This window comes from Typopeltis vanoorti, chromosome 8 (assembly GCF_054136105.1).
Source record: "Typopeltis vanoorti isolate ZY-2024b chromosome 8, IOZ_Tvanoo_1.0, whole genome shotgun sequence".
NCBI classification, from domain to species: Eukaryota; Metazoa; Arthropoda; class Arachnida; order Uropygi; family Thelyphonidae; genus Typopeltis; species Typopeltis vanoorti.
Genome location: NC_143556.1, coordinates 26,120,821 through 26,140,295, shown reverse-complemented (window position 1 = coordinate 26,140,295; position 19,475 = coordinate 26,120,821). Strand labels below are relative to the sequence as shown.

Genomic DNA, 19,475 nt, shown 5'->3' with positions numbered 1-19,475 from the left:
TCCGCTACAAGTCTGCAAGATTCTCTGACTAAATTGAATAGCTGTTGTAATAGATATGGTATGAAGGTCAGCAATAAAAAGACAAAGACAATGAAAATAGGCAGAATCATTGAAAATGTCAACTGTGTTGTGAATGGAGAACCTGTGGAACAAGTAAAACATTTCAGCTACTTAGGCACAATTTTTACTGAAGATGGTAAACTAAATATAGAAATAGACAACAGAATCAGCAAAGCTGGTATGGTGGGAAGTCAATTGAATAAATTCATATGGAATAAGAAAGAAATTAGTCGGAACACTAAATTAGCTGTATACAAGACTGTGTTCAAACCAATTTTAACTTATGGATCCGAGAGCTGGGTCAGAAGTAAAACACTTGACCAAAGACTGGAGACCGCAGATATGAGAGTCCTGAGAAAGATTAGAGGCGTGAACAGATGGCATCAATGGCAATATCATATTAAAAATGAGGATATTAGGAAAGAACTTGACATTGTCTGCATCCAGGAATGCGTTAGCAGAGCTAATCTCAGATGGTATGGTCACTTAAATAGAATGGGAGAGGAAAGATTAGCAAAACAAGTGTTCTCTTCCAGGTTGGTAGGAAAACGATCCAGAGGAAGGCCAAGATATAGGTGGATTGATATGGTACAAAGTGCCTTAGACGATAGAAATATAAGATCTGATAATGTCGGAGTCTTGACAAGTAACAGGCTGATTTGGAGGAAAATTGTAGATAGGAAGTTAGTAATGATGTAATTTTTTCATGTAGTACTGTCATATCCTGTACACCCCTTGAGGGTACATGGCAGGAATTTGATGATGATGATGATGATGACAAAAGAGAGCAATATTGCACATACAAGTAGCTGTAAGCAACAAGAAAACGTTGATATTGTATCCCTCTCATTGATGATAAATTATTTAAATTAAGTAAAATTTTATAGCATCTTTATAAATTTTGTTCTATTAAAAATAAATCATATTATTTCGTTTACATGTACATCTAAATTCAAATAAAATAGACATTTACAATGACATATATTTTTTATTTATTATTATTATTTTCGTAAGGGGCTACTTGGTAATAATAATAAAATATCTGTGTACCCATTCTTATTTAAGAATGGGTACACAGATATCTGAAGTTTGAGAAACACTGCAAATGAAAAGTCAGCTTCTGGGACATACTCCAACTCACTATCTAGAGGCAGAATTAAAAAACCCCAATGTCAGAACAAATGAAGATAGGACTAATCAGTATAAGGAGTAATTAAGTCAATAAAGAGTACAATTTAGTGTGTGTGTGTGTGTATATATTTTTTTTTTAAGAATTGAATGACATAAACCAAGAGAAAAGGAAAAATATTTAATAGTGTCACACGACTAGCTCTAGCTTTTTACAGCCTTCTTCAGGTGTTTTTATACAAAAAGAAACATTAAACATTCAAGATAAAAACTGTGAACAGCACAGGAAAGTCACTATACATATTTAACGTGAAAACATTGTAGATAACTTATTCAAAGCTGTTCCTTCGTTGGCCACATTGTTTGGTATGTGCATGCGTATAGCATCTCGCGAGCGCCAGTATTTGATCACAGCAGAATGACAGTCTGGGAGGTTGTAGATTAAATTATTATTTAAATGTATAGGGTTGAGGATGATTTCTCTAGATTCAACAGTTTTTCTCTCCAATTCCTCATGGCAACGGAAAATGTTGTTAGATCTATCCCAAAGATTGTATGACTATGGTTTTCATCATTAGAATCTGCCGAAAAAAGGATATGGCTCGATAAAATATTGGCACATGTTCTCTTTTAAGTGCTGTAAAAGGAGTTAGAGATGATAAAGGTGACATGAAAATGGGAGAAAAAGATATCCTTGAAGTATGGAGTAATTACCTCGAAAAATTGCTAAATGAAACAAGGAGTGATGACAGCATAGTGGTAAAAAACTCTGACCAGGCATGCAGTCAGGAATACATATCCATACTTGAAGTAGAAAAAGCCATCAAAGGCTTGAAATGTCGAAAGGCAGCAGGAGTAGATGATATTCAACCAGAAATGCTGAAGTATGGTGGTATAAGAGTCTTACAGTGGATGCACTGCATGGTTCAGAAAGCCTGGACAGAGGGACGAATTCCCGATGATTGGAGTAGAGCTCTCATAGTGCCCATATATAAAAAGGGAAATAAAACTGACTGTGAGAATTACAGAGGTGTTTCCCTACTTAGTGTTCCTGGCATGATCTATGCAAGTATACTTGAGAAACGGTTGAGAAGAATTGTGGAAGAAAAGCTTGGTGAAGAACAAGCTGGATTCAGGCCAAATAGAGGCTGTCATGATCAGATCTTCACTTTACGACAAATAGTCGAGAAAGCATGGGAATATAACAAAGATATGTATTTAAGTTTTGTCGATTTGGAAAAGGCATATGACAAGGTGCCAAGAGAGAAGCTATTCAATACGCTACAGTTATATGGTGTCAATGGGTCATTAATCAAGCAATACTTAGTCTTTATTTGAGTTGTAAGTCAGCAGTTAGAATTGAAGGAAGTACAGGAAGATGGTTTAATGTTAAATCTGGTGTGAGACAAGGATGTACATTATCCCTTCTGTTATTCATTATTTATATGGATCACATTATGAAGGAAAGTGGTATTAAACATGATATCAAAATTGGAGATGTTAATGTCTCTAGATTCTACAATTTTTCTCTCCAATTTGTCATGGCAATGGAAAATGTTGTTAGATCTATCCCAAAGGATTGTATCACTATGGTTTTCATCATTAGAATCGGCTGAAAAAAGGATATGGCTGGATAAAGCACCGGCACGTGTTCTCTTGTAAACGATGTCCCTCCTCTGCTCCTCCCTATGCAGTTCAATAGACTTATCCATCTGATCAAAGTAAGGAATGTCGCAGTCACACCATATCTTGTACACACCGGGATATTTTAGATTGTGATGGCTAGGCTTTGGACAGCTCACTAGAGAGCGAATCTTAGGAAGCGGAGTAAATAAAGTTCTAATGTTATATTTTTTGAGAACCTTGGCTAATTTTTGAGAGACTTGGCTTATGTATGGAATAGATATATTGCCTTTAACATTATTAATTTGTTCAGTATGGCGACTTTTTTTTTTTTTTTTCAAAAATATCAAACGGTTTGAACTGTTTTCCACGTTCAAACTGTTTGATATTTTTGATGTAAATAGCAACTAATGATACATTACTGCTTATGCCGTTAAATTTTTAAAAAGAACTGGCCAATATGTACTTCATCTTGAACACAGTTATTGTTATACCGATTTTGGTGAAATGTAGCCCATTTGTAAAGATTGTAAAATGTATGCTTGGATAACATTATGCACAGTTTCATACAATGGTTTAAATATGAAAATGCAGAATACAATTAAGAGATTGCATTAGTAAGAATCTTATTGTAATAATGAAAACACCATTAAATAGATTACAAAATTGTTTATTTCTAACTTATTAAGTAAAAATACAAAGCAAAAATAACAAATTAATGTGAAGTTTCATACAATGGTTTAAATATGAAAATTCGGAATACATCTTAAGAGATTGCATTACATTAGTAAGAATCTTATTGTAATAATTAAAACACCATCAAATGTATTAGATGGTTTATTTCGAACTTACAAAGTAAAAATACAAAGAAAAAATAACAAATTAATGTGAGGGATGAGCCTGGTGCATTTTTAAACGTTTGTTAATATTGGGTTCAACTTTTGTTAAAAACAGTCGTAAATCGCCACGCTCAGTTATATGCAATCGGTTCCTTTTCTTAGATAGTAAATTCACTACAGCACTAAACCCATGCTCAGCCAAATAAGAAGATGGAAATGCAATTAAAACTTTCCGCACTATTTCCCATAATCCAGGGTACGGTGTCGGTATATTGATTTTTGAAGCCAGAACTCTTGGTATCCAGTTTTGAATTTTATTTTTAGTTCTCCATTTGTTGTGAGTTCTATGAGTTCCACTTCTAAATTTGATGATCCTACTGTGCTTACATGTGGGAAAGGATCTAGAACCCAATTTGGTATATTCATGTTTTGAATATCCTTGAATCGCTCATTGAAATCAGCATGGAGAACCTCCAAGTGTTGGCAGTATGTAAGTAAATCTTCCTTTTTGAGAGACACTGCTGATAAATTTGAATAGTGGCTATATTCCGCTTGAACAGAAGAAGTTTCCCTACAAAAGCGGCAATAACGTTTTTTGTTTTAATTAAATTCAATTCATCAACTTGTAGTTGTAGATTGACTTCATTAAATAATTTATAGAGGTCTGTCAAATAAGCGATGTCATTTTTGGATGTAATCAGGTTGGCCTGCAATCCATCGCCTCTTTTCTAGGAACTCTAGTACTGAATCAAACAAATTGTAAAATCGATTCAGACAAATACCTTTTGAAAGCCAGCAAACTTTTGTGTGAAGCAGCAAACGATTGAAATCTTCATCGTTTTCACTACAAAGTTAGCTAAACAATCTGTCACTCAATGAATTGCTTCTAATCTTGTTGACTACTCTAATAACATAATGGAGCGATGTGTGCAGGCATTCACTTAAATTTTTCGCAACCAAATGTTGATGATGAAGAACACAATGTATAGCGAGTACATTTGGGTATTGCTTGTTTCAAATGCGCTATGAAACCCTTGTGGCGCCCTGTCATTGCTGGAGCACCATCATATTACAAATAGGAATGTCTTTCTCTTGAAAAAACTTATTCATGATATTAAACATAGATTCTCCCTTTGTATCCGCTTCCAAGTTTTTAGCAAATAATAATTCTTGGCAAACTTTTTCTTCTTTTATGAATCGTACATATGATAAGAGTAGTGGTTCATTATTTGGGAGAGTTGATTCATCGAGTTGAATGGAAAATTGGCATGTCTTCAAATAATCGCACAATGATTTTTCAATGTCTTCAGCCATTTCATCGATTCTTCTTTGCACTGAATTATTGCTCAAAGGAATTTTCCTGATGATATCTGACGCTGGCTTATGAAGCACAGTGTTTTGTTATGTGTACGCTTTCTCTTGGTTTTGCTTTACTATCTTTCTTTTCTTTATTTCTAATTTTAGTTTTATGCCTTAAGGTTACTTGTACCAGAAGTTGGCTTCCGACAAATTTATTTACTTTAGATCAACTGCGCCAGCTGGTAACTAGTTCCTGATACTTAAATTTACTCTACTAACTATCTTGACAATATGACAATATTATTTAGCATTGGGAACTTGGTGTGCAGTCACGGCTCCCCCTTCCCCCTTTTTCTAATATTGTCTTCCCCTCACTTACACAGGTTCGAACTTTTATAAGTGGTAAGTCAGTCTCAAACACAGAACATACAAACTTTGATTTAGAATGATGCAATTTAATTCAACTAAAAGTCATATACAGGAAATCATGTAATAATAATATAAAAGAAATAAGTTCATGCATGAATGCTCACGCAATTGCAATAAGCTCACTCGATCCCTCTCATATACTTCTTAATATGCAGGCTCATGCAATTATATTCCAGGAGCACCAGTTAATCAATCTTATTTCCGTGGTTTGTGTTAATGTTAAATGATACTCCAGTGGTTATGCAAGCTTTGGCAATACAAAGTTAACCAGATTACACATGATATGTTCACTTAATTTTATCAATTACTATTTTTGTTAAAATAAACTCCTTACTATAAATCTTATACAAGTCACAGGCTTACTGTACAAAGCAGTGTACTTCACTCATTATATCTCATATAATAAACCATCTCTTAACTGTCCCACTATAGTATCACTCGAACGCAAAATTACGTATTACAACAGGAAGGTCCTATCAAGACGATCAGTCCAAAACAGATCTAGTTGGGTCGAGCAAAGTCCTCTTTTTTGCTTTCTCTGGTTTTACAGCACTTGATGTATATATATATATATATATATAGGGTAAAAGGTATGCACCTTACTGGCTATTTCCTTAACGAGGTGGTTCCTTTGTTTTAGATCTGGTCCTTCCTCGAACGTGTCAAGATTTCCTTGTCGCTCCGCTGTCTATCTCTATTCATTCTTTCCGAAATGTGGTTCTTTCGCTATCGTCACATTGGCGGCAAACTCACCAATGGCCCTGTCTGCTGTTTCCCTGCTGTCCAGTTGGACGTCCTGTACACATCAGGTCCCACAGCAACGTGGAAAGTTGCTGGACACTGGCGACTTCCTCAGCCCTCATTGCCTTCGAACTGGAACACTGAAAAATTGCAGAAAACAAGAGAGCGTTTAAAGTGCACACCGCTCCTTATATCTCAATGGCGAGCGCCCTCACTCTCTGTCTACGTCACTCACTCCGTCTTTGATTCATCAGATAACGATGAGGTCATGTCCTTTTCTTGGCGGCCTTCTTGACGGAACTGTTACTGCAGGGGTTACCGGATGACTTTTTGGGTTTTCTGCTGTGTCACGGAGTATTGTGTAGTGATCAGACCTTCTGCTGGTTGGTTAACACAATTTTCCCTGTATTGGGTATGATTCTGAACAGTATTTGGATTACACTACAAGAACATTATCAATTAAGTTAATATACCTTTCAATTATAAGTTATTTAATACCTCTCTGCCTCTGCTCTTGAGAGTTTAAGCATGTCTTTATGTTAAGATACTATTTTCTCATGTTGTGTTTGAAACAAATGGCCGACTTATAGTGGGCCGGTTATTTCTGACACAACAGTTTATTACTTCTTTTACTGCTTGCAAGATTAATTCCTCACCAATTGTGTGTGGTTTTCCCGCTTTTGTGATTAATAATGAAATATTATAAGAAGCTTGTAATCCGTCATTATCTTGTTTAGTGGACGACGTAAAAAGTTTTGATATAGTTAGACGTTTAAAATATTTTTCTTCTAGTACCTTGAAAATAGGACAAATCTTTATCCTTTTTGTCAGCATGCATTTTAGTCAAATGCTCTTGTAGCCTAGATGGCTTCATTGCTTCATTTGAAAACACTTTTTGGCAAATCAAGCACATGGGTAATAATTGGTTCGTAGGAGACTGAATAAAACCATATTTCAAATACTCAATACTGTACTGTCGACATTTCTTCTTATATTCAGACATAATGAAGTAATAAAATTTGCAAAAATATTCACAAAATAAAAGATTTAATTTACACTTTGTATGACTCCACTTATCTATCACACTTTCGACTGATGATTGTTGGCAAAGCACACAAAAAATAATGAAACTTATTCCTAAACCACTGGTATTTATAGATTTGAAATCTAGCCCGAATCGACTTGTTTGCGATACCATCATACTCGTGCTTTGAAAACAAGTCACTGCAAGCACCCATATTCCTGTCAAAACATGCTGAATTGAGTGAATTAACTACATAATAGTTGACCGACATACTACTAGTTAAGACTCGTCTACTGCATGGATAGACTGAATAAATTTTTCAAGTATATAAAAAATAGAAGTTAAAATATCCTGTATGACACATTAAATTTTTTATTTTGCACGCAAGCGCATTTTGTTCGTCCGACCATGACATTGTCCAAATAATTAATAAATAAAAGAATTACACAAAATATAAACAACAAACCTACAAAACATAACCACAGAAAACAATATAATAAGTTTCGAATAATATTTGCTTTGTTTTTTCCTTCTAGTTAGCAATATAAGTTAGCACTAACTAGGCTAACTAAAATTTACGATTTTATTTCTTTCTTGCCATTATTATTTTTACTCGTAATATTAAATTATATAAAATTGGGTTTATTTTTGTACAAATCAATTAGAAAAGTGGTTTTATATATTTTGTATATATTTTGAAATGAAATATAACGAATATATTTGCTACTGTAAACATAACCTATTATACACATATATATACATGCTCTATTTTCTCATTGACATAGAAAATTGACATCTATTTCTATCTGACATGGTAAATTTTCAAATGATTAAATAATTGAAAGAGAAAATTGATAAAAAAAATCGATTGTGTAAGACTGGCATAAGATTAAAATGCAATATTTAAATTTTAAATGATTATCTAATCGCAAAATTACGAAAATAATTAATTTTTAAATATATATATTATTAATTTCTTCTATAGAGACCACCGACCCCTAGACCACCTGAACGTCCCCAAATGCTTCTGATCCCACTATAGCCTCCCTAGAAGGCTTTAGCACCCACTGGGGGCAGTACTGCCCACTTTGGGAACCTATGTACTAGAGTAACTTCTATGGCGCTATCACTTCTTGTTTCATGAAGAAGTCTTTCAAAGTAATTACTCTAGGCATCTAGAATATCTTTAGTTTTCACCTCACCTTTCTTGAAGGTAAGAGCACAATCTTACCTTCAATATGCTTCCTTATTTTCCTTGACTGTCAATTTAACTTCCTGAGTCCAGTATGGATTTCTGATTTTTCTCTCCTTACAGACACTCTCCATACTTTTGCTGAATCAGTCAATGTTTTTCTCTCACCGGATCTCCGTGTTTTTGTTCTTGTTTTTAATCTTTTTCATTGTTTCTTTAATAAGGTTTGTAGCGATTTGCGTCTACACTCCACTTTTCAGTTTTATTTTATTTTATGAAATTCATTTTTATCCTGCTCAACACTAAATAGTGATCACTTCCAATTTCAAATTCTCTGTATACTTTGTATCCTGAACCAGTGGGAAAGATTACTATCAATAATAATAACATAATTAGTGAAAGTTTTCTTATTTCTTGTGTCTTCTCTCCATGTAAATTTGTGCACATTTTTATGTTTGAACATTGTGTTAGTAATAACTAGCTCATGTCCTGAACAGAAATCCAGTAGGAACTTACCATTATTATTAGCTTTTCTCCTAATTTTCCAAAAACATTTTTGTATCTCTGGTCATCATTTCCTACTTTGTTTAGATTAACAACAAGGATGAACATTTTCTTTATGTTATGTCTGCTGCCTTCTCTAATGCCTTGGAAAATTTCTCCACTTCTTCCTTAATACCTTCTGTGGGACCATAAGCACTGATACGTCTGATTGTCCAGTTTCCCCATTTCGATATTTGCCCACATGGCTCTACTTGATATTGCCTGCAATTTGAAAAATATTATCCTCGTACTTAGTATGGAATGCTATAGCTATTCCTTCTTTTCCTATTGTTATTGCCTAAATATAATATCTTGTAGTTATTACTTTGGAACATCTCACCTGTTTTTATCTTCTTTGTTTCAGTCATACCTATTATGTCATCTGTTACTTATTCAGTTCTTCTTATTCTAGTTCCATTTCTTTTCCATTGATGGTGCCAATCTTTAACTCTGCTGATGTTGTGTTGGGATTTGTTGCGGTTGCTGGCTTTGCTTTTCGCTGTGATTCCATTATGAAAACAACAGAGACCTTATTTAACCAGGTCTGGCATGAAATTCTTTCATATTGTACCATCATTTTGCATTATGTTTTAATCCAATAAGAATACAGTTTGGTCAGCTAAATCCCAAATTACCAGCCCAACCTTGTTTATTCAGTATCCAGGTAGATTACCTAACAAGGTGCACCATAAAGGCGAGAAGCCCTGGCTAGTTTTTCACATTCCTTAAAAAAGGCTATATAGAGATCTCTCTTATTGAGATTATACATTTTATCACCAAAACATATTTTTTGTTTCTATCTTCAAATTTATTTGATGATAGAAAAATTATTTTTTTCTGTCAAAAATATTTGCCATAAAAATTATGGCAAATATTTTTGTAAATACCAATCTCCACATATATGAATAATAAGTGATAGGCTTTATAGCAATGAGGAAGGAATGAAATGCAAAATTTTGTTTATTTGGACTTTTTCTTTTCCCATTCTGTGGTTGCATGGATTGTTATGCAATCAGTTGACGTTCTTTCTGAATGGCAGGATGTTGTAACCTTACACTTGGTGAAATAGGATATTCCAGAGAATACAGATATATTCAATGAAATAAGAGAAGGGTTTAATGGATTTGCAGTTTAATTAATTTATTGTAAATTTACTAAGATGGTCTTACTCTTTTCCTCAAGGACTATGAGCTGCAACTATTCAAGACACACACACAAAAAGCTACCATGTCATGTATTAGGGGGGTTACTGAGAGAAATATCTCTTTAAGATTATCTAAGCATTGCATCCTGGGCCCAATGCAGGACTTGAAGAGTTTTTTTTTAAATTTACTAATTTTAGTAACTATTCAAGACACACACAAAAAGCTACCCTGTCCTCACCATGTCATGTATCAGGGAGGTTACTGAGAAAAATATCTCTTTAAGATTATCTAAGCATTGCATCCTGGGCCTAATGCAGGACTTGAAGAGTTTTTTTTAATTTACTAATTTTAGTAAGTAAAAATAAATAACTTTGTTTTAGCATGACATTATGTTTCTGTGAAAATGATTATAAAGTACGAGTGCTCTTGTTTAAGTCTTTTGACTATCCTCAGTTTAAATATTTGAGGAATCAAAAGAAGTGGACTTGCTAGGCAGGATTGGGTTTTTGAAATATGGCCAAATCAACTTCTTCTTTATTACCACCATACTGGTCGTAATAAAGAAGTTGATTGTTGATAGCTTTCTCCATTATTTTTAAGAGAAATGAGATTTGGACAATGGGATGAGAGCTTAATGACATCATTTTATCTGCATGCTTAAGGATTAAATATAGGTTTGTTACCATGCTGTAAAATATGGGATGAGTGTTAAAACTTGTGGCCAAATCAACTTCTTCTTTATTACCACCATACTGGTCGTAATAAAGAAGTTGATTGTTGATAGCTTTCTCCATTATTTTTAAGAGAAATGAGATTTGGACAATGGGATGAGAGCTTAATGACATCATTTTATCTGCATGCTTAAGGATTAAATATAGGGTTTGTTACCATGCTGTAAAATATGGGATGAGTGTTAAAACTTGTGCTCCAAGTTTTAAATAGCTGTGTGTGTGTGTGAGTGAGTGAATGAGAGAAGTGGGATATGTCAGGAGTAGAATTGTTGGTATCCAAGTTATTCATAATTCATTTTTGTCTTTCTGACAAATGACCATAGAAGACATGGAATTTTGTTGTTTATGGTAGTAAAAAGTGAGAGTTACTTTTTCTTGGTCATCTCAAGCTACCTTAGACATTTAGGGAAGAAAAGAATGATGCTAAGAGGTAGCATTTTGTTTTTGGGTGAAATTTTGTTATTTATTAAATTGCATATGCATCATCATCGGTTTCCTGATATGTACCTTCAGACAGGAGAGAGGGAGGTGTGTATACAGGATACTATGACTGTATCAGAAAAATATTTTTAACTTTATAAATGATGGAAAGAAAGAAAGTTTAACAAGTTTAGAAAAGCTTTCAGTGATATGGAATATGATCAGAATCTTTATCTTTAAAAAATCTAGATTATGGATTTTTTTTTTTCTATTTTTTTTCTCCAAAAAATAGAGTACTATGCCTGATTATAAATTTTACAAATAAGGTTTTATTTCTCACATTCACATATATGCATTTCCTTCTTAATGTCTTTCTGTAGATGTATGAGCATGAACATCACAAAGCTATGACAACTCCAGCAGTTGCACAGTTAGTTGCTACAATGCTGTATTATAAAAGATTTTTTCCATACTATATATCTAATGTTCTTGCTGGACTTGATGGTGAAGGTAAGTTTATTGAACATAAAGATTGAATCACTTTATTCTCTCTGTACTGATAAATAACTGATTTATAACCAGGGGCGACTCGTGCATAGGCACTGCGGAACTACAGCACCCCCAATTTTTCTTGATACATAAATATATTTATTGATTTATTTATATTTGCTTGTAATATTTAATTTTATCATCAACAATCGTATATAATTTTGTATAAAAAATAATAAAAATCCATCTTGTAGCACTTAGGAGAGCGAAGGACGCTAGTAGCACTGTGTTTACCACAGTGTCATATTGCTACATGTGCAAGCATATGCACGTCATAGTGAGATGCGAGCTATTGGCGTAATGCGGCACCTGGGCCGCACCAACCCAAGGGGTGCACCACACCCTGGCGGCATTTTATGTAGCTAATATCTAATTTGGATTATATAATGCAGTATTAGGGGTGGCCGATAAAAGTTTGCACCTGGGCGGCAAATACCCTTGGCGTGCCCCTGTGCATATAAACAACAGTGGAACTGCATGTCCATCACGCAGTTCCACTGTTTATATGCAGTTTATCTTTTAGTGTTCGTAGTGCTTATCATGTTTATTCGGTCTTCTTAAATATTTGGACATTACAATTAAAGGATTTTATTTTTAAGTAATTTTGAATTATATTTAAACTGTATAATTTTATCGATAATAAATAATATTTTTTCATGAAACAAAAACAAGAAGAATATATTTTATTTTTAAGTAATTTTGAATTATACCAAACTGTACAATTTTATCTGTACAATATCGTTTAAAACTGTACAATTTTAAACGATAATAAACAATATTTTTTCGTGTTTAATTTTTACCATAATTTTGATATTTTATCCAAACATGTATACACTGTACTTACCATGTGTATGTATATTTCGAAAGTTGTAGCATCCCCCCACGATTTCAAGCCACTAGCAACCACTGTTTATAACCTCTCATGTTAATTTCTTTTAATTGCCAATAAAATAGAGAGCACTATAAAATGAGGTTCTGTATTATTCAGTGATTCTATGAATTTTTTCTCTTAAATTAATAGAATAGTTATCACTGTGTGAAAGAGAGAGTGTATATGTGGAAAAGTAGCCATAACTTGTTTTCTGAAGCTGACTTTTTTTGAGATAACACTTAGTAATTACATTACATTTTCTTGAATTGAATTAGTTGTATTACATCTTGTTCATTTCAGAAGAATCTTCAAAAGGGAATAGGAAATAAGTAATACAATTCATTCTACCCTTAAAAATTAGAGGAAAAAAAATTGCTGCAAGTAATTTTTTGTCCTTATCTTCCATGAAAATCCTTTACATGAAATTTGCTAACCTCTTACATTCTTGAATCATATGTTAAAATTCATTGACAAGTACCCTTTCTGATATTGAAGGTTTTCTTGTCCCTCTAATCCTTTGATGTCTCTCTATATATACATAGACATCAATCTAATGCAGTAATCTAATATTCAAGAATTTTCATAAAAATTATGTAATAATACAGGGTGTTTCAAAAGGGTGTATAGAACTTTGCAGGAGAAAGAGAATAACTCGGAAGCCATACAAAGGCTGAGGTGAGTGTCATAATGTAGTGAAACATCAATTTTTGGTCATATAACTTTATTATCAAATGAAAACAGTAGATGGTATGGTACGTCACCCTGTTTGAAAATGGTGAGTTTCGATGGTGCAGAGTTAGCACGTTGTTCGTTTTGGTTTGAGAAAACGAAATCTACAGCACAATTTCAGAGGAATTTCTACACACAATACAGCAAAGAACCTCCTAGTAGGCACACAATCTACACGTGGAAACAAGCTGTTCCGTGCATCATATAAGATCAACGGGAAGGCCGCGTGATGCTGATGCTGTTGTGGAAGAAGTTCAGGAAAATTTCCAGAGAAGCCCTGAAAGTCAACCAGGTGGGTGTCTCTTCAAATTGGAATTCCACATGTAACTGTGTGGCATGTTTTACGATTGTGTCTACATTTAAGGCCCTACAAATTTACCCTTGTACCGCATTTGAAGAAAAATGATAAGAAAATATGCCATGATTTCAGTATGGAAAGGATCAATAGGATAGAACAAAATATTTGGGACATGATAATTTTCAGTTATGAGTGAACTTTTCAAGTAAGTGGGCAAGCAAACACAATTAAAGAATTTGGGGAAGCAAAAATCCACACGCCATCATTGAACATGTTCGTGGCAACCCAAAGACTAATGTTTTTTGCACCATAAGCAAGAAGAAAGTGTATGGACCTTTCATTTTTTCAGAGTCTATTGTTACTGGTGGTGTGTACCTGGACATGCTACAAAGGTATCTAATCACAATTAGATGACGACGACCACAGTGGACTCTTACATTTCTAGCAAGACAGATCACCTCCTCATTACCTGTTTTCCAGGCAGATTGATTAGCAGAGGGGGGTGCCTGTAGCATGGCTGCAACGTTCCCCCAACCTCGCAGCATTAAATTTTTTATGGTGGGGCTTTGCGAAAAATTGAGTGTTTGTACCACCACTACCAGCCAGTTTGATGGGCTGCATTCCAGAATTACTGCCACCATTACTGAAGTTACAGCAGATACGCTCTGCCACATGTGTTAGCAAGTTCTGTAAGGCAGTCATGTCAAACTTTAACTGTCTGTGTTGAAACTTCAAAAGTGTTATGCTACATTTACACAGTGTTAAAAATTGTTCATCTATCACTATATACCTTCTATTACCATTCAAAGTTGTATACCCTCCTTTAGTTATCCCCATAAAGGGGATAACTAAAGGCCATTTCAATGTACTCAGGGTGCCTATGATACATAGGCGAAAATTTTACAGCTATTAAATTTATTTCATGTGTGTTTAAGTTTTCATTTTTAATTTTTTTTATGTATATCAATTTACATATTGATATTAAAGCAGCTAAAAATATATCGTCCAAGCCATGGATATAAAATAGTTTCAGTACATGCATGAGATCGAAAATTATTATTAACAGAAAAATGGTAAATACAGTAACTGATTAAAAGAAAAAGACTGTTAATTTATCGTATCTGGGAGAAAAAACAGAGTTTTTTCAAAGAAAAGATAGAAGAAAAGTTTGATAATATTGATATGAATGAAGATTTGGATAAAATCTACCAGATAATGATAGATACCCTACTAAATAATGCCAGAGATAAGGATGAAAGAAATTATCCAAAGAAACCCTAAACCTGCTTAGAAAGAGAAGAGAAATGAAAAGAGATCTAGTCTAGGCAAGATAATAGAATTCTCTGAACTGTGTAAAACAGTAACGAAAAGGAGGACACAAGAAATTAGTAACTTAAGAACAAAGAAAATCAGAATTACAATAGAAAACAATGTGAGCCTGAAACGAGTGAGAAGAGAGTTGAGCATGGGACAAAAAAGAAAGAAAAAAAAAAATTAATAACATATATCACAAGAAGAAGAATAGAATCTTTCTATTATTATTAGACCTCCAGGGAGTCAAGCACCCATTGAGGGAGGTCATACGTTACACACTACAGCTATCATACTTTCTCTTAAACTCGTTCTCACCACATAAACTCAGTACTTCAACAGGCAAACTGTTCCACTCACTCACAGTTCTGTGAGAGAAAATCTAGCTTTCACTCCTTTCTTAATCATACACAAACTTAATATCCATGGATGCCTCTTGTTTTCTGCCCACCTTCATTATAATGAACAATTTTATCAACTGATATCCCATAATTCCCTCTCAAACCTTTATAGACCTCTATCATATTGCCTCTCATTCTCTGCAGCCCACACACACACACACACTCAATCTGTTCTTGTAATCTACATTCCATAATCCCAATATTATGTTTGTAACTTTTCTTTCCAGCATCTGTTTCCTGTCTGAACCTAGAGACCAAATATGGGCCCAGTAGTCCAGATGCAGTTTTATCAAGATCTGTAAAGAGGCAAAATTACTTCCATTTCTTTGCATGTCGATGTTCATTTCAACATCGCAATTATCCCGAGTTGTATTTGCAATTTTTGCTATGTGACCCTTGAACTCCAAATTCTTGTCTATCATAACTAAAATATCTCTAGCCTCATTAGTTATTCCAAGTATAATCACATTAATATAATATGCTGTTGGATATTACATCATATGCATAACTTGACACTAACTAACATTGAATTGACGGCCATTTTTGTTAATTCACAGTTGCAGCCTATAAATACTGTAAATTAGTAGCATTTTTCTGTTTTCCTTATCTTTGCATTATTAGCAAACAATTGAAGATATCCTGTTAGGCCATTTTTAATGTCATCGATAGATATAGATTAAACAACATTGGTCCAAGGACTGATCCCTCTGGAACATCATTGGTCACCTTAAATTGAGCAGATTCATATCCCCCATATACCACTTTCTGATACCTGCCCATCAACTACTGTTGGGTCGTGTATCGTCCATCCTACATTCTGGCTTCTTATCTGCCATCTTGTTGGAACGTTGTTCTTAATTAAATTAATTAATTGTAGGCTGGTTACTAATCAAATATAGAGAAATTTATATTTATACTGCACCACCCTATATTCAGATTATCCTATGCAAAGTAGTAGAATCAATCTTCAACTAATTTAACAATCTCATTATTCATACAGGCCGAGTTTTAAATTTAACACTTAAGGCTTTCGCAAGGTCCGATATCTTTATGAACGGTGCAATGAAAGAGAATCAGGCACACACAATATTGAAATCAATATAATAAAACATTTAATGCAGGATTATATGACAAGTACATAAGCTTAACTTTGAAAACAAGATAATGCAAATAACTTAGTTCAACTGAAATAACATTCACATAGATTTAGACATTAGACATTCAGTCATTAAATCTTTAGTTTTCTTACTAATTAAAATGGATCACACAGTTCAATATTACAGAATCTCTCAGTAATTATTTTAACAATTGTACTCCTTAATATATCACTTAGTCAGCAGACACATAATTTCTGTCATGAGGCAGTTATCACTTCAGGGGGAATACTTTCAAGCTTCTAACTTCAGCTAATCTCAGCAAAACACCACAGTTAATGTTGGGATATAACAAACAGAGCTAACGCTTAATTTCTGTTATGAGGCAGTTATCACTTCATGGGGGGGGGGGGGAACTCTTTCAAGCATCTAACTATTTCTAATCTCAGCAAAACGCCACAGTTAATATTGGGGTATAACATGGGGAGCTAACTCTTATATCTTCACTTGTTATCACTCAGTTAGCAAACTCTAAATTCATTAATGGCAGTAGTTATTACTTCAAGGGGAAATACTTTCAAGCTTCTAACTTCGGCTAATCTCAGCAAAACGCCACAGTTAATGTAGGGATATAACAGGAGGAGTCAACTCTTACATCTTCACTCAGAAATACAATAAAATAGGATTGTTCTTACCGGGTTAAATCCTTGCACATCTGTTTCACTATAGGCACACTTTAAAACCATATTTACTTATCACTCTGAAGCAACACTATTCAAAAGATATCTTCTTTATGATAACTGAATTATTAATCATCGCGCTTCACAAGTCTTGACGCACTTGCAATAAAGCAGAATACTTATTCCATGTATACTTCTATATAACAAATTCAGCTTTGCACAATCCTTCTTTAAAAGGACTTTGGAATACGAAGTAATTCTAAAACTCAGTAGAATTATTCTGAATTGCCTATTAATCTCCCGGTCCTTTATTAATTCCTATTACTGCAGCCCCTTACTTTACTCTGTGCTGCCATGAGTGCTCCCTCCTCTCCGTACTGCCGTGAGTGGTTCTGCCCTGAGTGCTCTTGTTTACTTTCGCTTTCCGCTTATATACCTCCACTCTTCTTCCTGCCAAAATTTGTCCTCACACTTCAGCTCATATTAATTCTTTATCCCGTCGATACCATAGCTCACGTTCTAAGCTCGCGCTATCTAATTTTAACTCCGTCTCCATGACAACAGCCAAAACAAAACATAAACAGAAGATTATACCTTTACATACAGTAATGAAAAAAAAAACCCATTATAGTTACATAAGATCACGCCATGATTTAGTAATAAACAAAATACAGGGCAATTATATGAGTAATACAGTTTAAGCAAGAGACAAAACAAACAATATTTACAAGTCTTGCTTATGGTATGGAAGATCATGTTGGATTCTGAAAGAAATATCAATAACTTTAATTTCTCTTCATTCAGAATCTAACAATTACCCACTATCCAAGCCAGTAATTTACATTCCAATCTTGTATTCTCCATTCCCCTTATCCAACTCAGCCATAATATTATTATGAAATAAGAGAAGATTGCTCAGACATAACCTGTCATTTAAACCCATGCAAGTTCTGACTTCTCTAGAATCTTCACAATCACTACAGAGGTACTGATAGGTCTATAGTTAGACACATGTCTTTACACCACTCTTGTGCAATGGGATTATCATACATTCTTTCCAGAGCTAAGGCTCAAATTATACAAACATGTCAATGTCCTAGCCAATTCAGCTGAACATTCCTTTAGTATCCTTTCCTTCATGGTTACATGGCAATCATCATCCATGTTTAAAAAAATTATGAAAACAACTACTGTGTTATTGTAAAACTTCAGTTTAATATAAACCAACATTTTGACCTTCATATTAAAATCGTCACTTGGAGTATACACATATGTACAAAGAAACAAACTACATTAAAATCTACATAAAGTAACACTAATTTGGTCAACCGTTAGCACTTCACATGGCAAAATAATTTTTATATATAAAAAGAAGGTATAGTCATGGGCTCACTGCTATCCCCCCCCCCCCCCCACACACAAAATGCTCTTTTATATGGAAGCTTTTGAGAAATGTACTCTAGATCCCTTTGCATTGAAATCTGCAGTTTGGATTAGATACGTTGACAATGTTTTCATTATCTGGCCAAACTGCCACCAATTTTTTAACACCTTCCTCGGCCACCTGAACAAATAATATGAGCATATACAATTTATCCTTTAAATTAAAAATCAAAACACTTTTTCCTAGATACACTGGTCACTTGTCTTTCCTGGGGGAAGATGATTTGAGACAACACTCTTAACACCTTCAAAAACAGCTATAACAATTTGCCTGTAATGAACATAAACAAGAATTACAAATTATTAGCAATATATTTATAAACAATGGCTATAGCAAAAATACCACCAATAAAATTCTTCAAAAAATGCAAATAATATAGATTACAGTAAAACCTTAGCTATTCCATATATTAAAGGGTTATCTCTCAATCTATCTATCCTTCTCGTCCGTCCTAGGACAGGTTGAGTCCCCTTCTAATGAGGGGTTACAGGCGTATTAATGTAGCCAGTTTGCCACTCCTATGCTGCATCCCCTAAGGGCGATATTCATGAATGTAATCCTTGTGTGTTCACGGGGCCGGTTTGCCTTGCGGGAGGAAAAACCCTGCTGTCCACGCCCAAGACCGGCTAACTTGGCTATGGCTGAGGAAGATCTTTGAGCTCCTCACGTTGTCGACGGGAATCATACCTAGGGCACTTCTTCCCCAGGCATGTGGTTGCGAAGCGCATAGCCACTAGGCTAACCGTGTGGAGTAAAGGGTTATCAGATGAAATAAATAGAATTCTACATTACATGCTACTTTTAAACCACCTATAAAATTAAAAAAACATATTCAACTCCTTTAAGGATTTAGAGAGCATATTGCTCTCTAGCTTAATCCTATTCAACAATGTATATCTATGTATTTCTTAACGATTTGTAACC

At 34.2% G+C, this 19,475-nt stretch overlaps 1 protein-coding gene across 1 annotated transcript in view; it reads left to right on the top strand.

The window, feature by feature from the left end:
• The window catches only part of Prosbeta6 (proteasome beta6 subunit), a 65,880-nt gene that overhangs the window by 27,718 nt on the left and 18,687 nt on the right, over window positions 1-19,475 (top strand). The window contains exon 4 of the mRNA XM_090397159.1: window positions 11,555-11,684. Coding sequence (XP_090253285.1) covers window positions 11,555-11,684 — 130 coding nt within the window. The remainder of the gene's footprint in view (window positions 1-11,554; window positions 11,685-19,475) is intronic.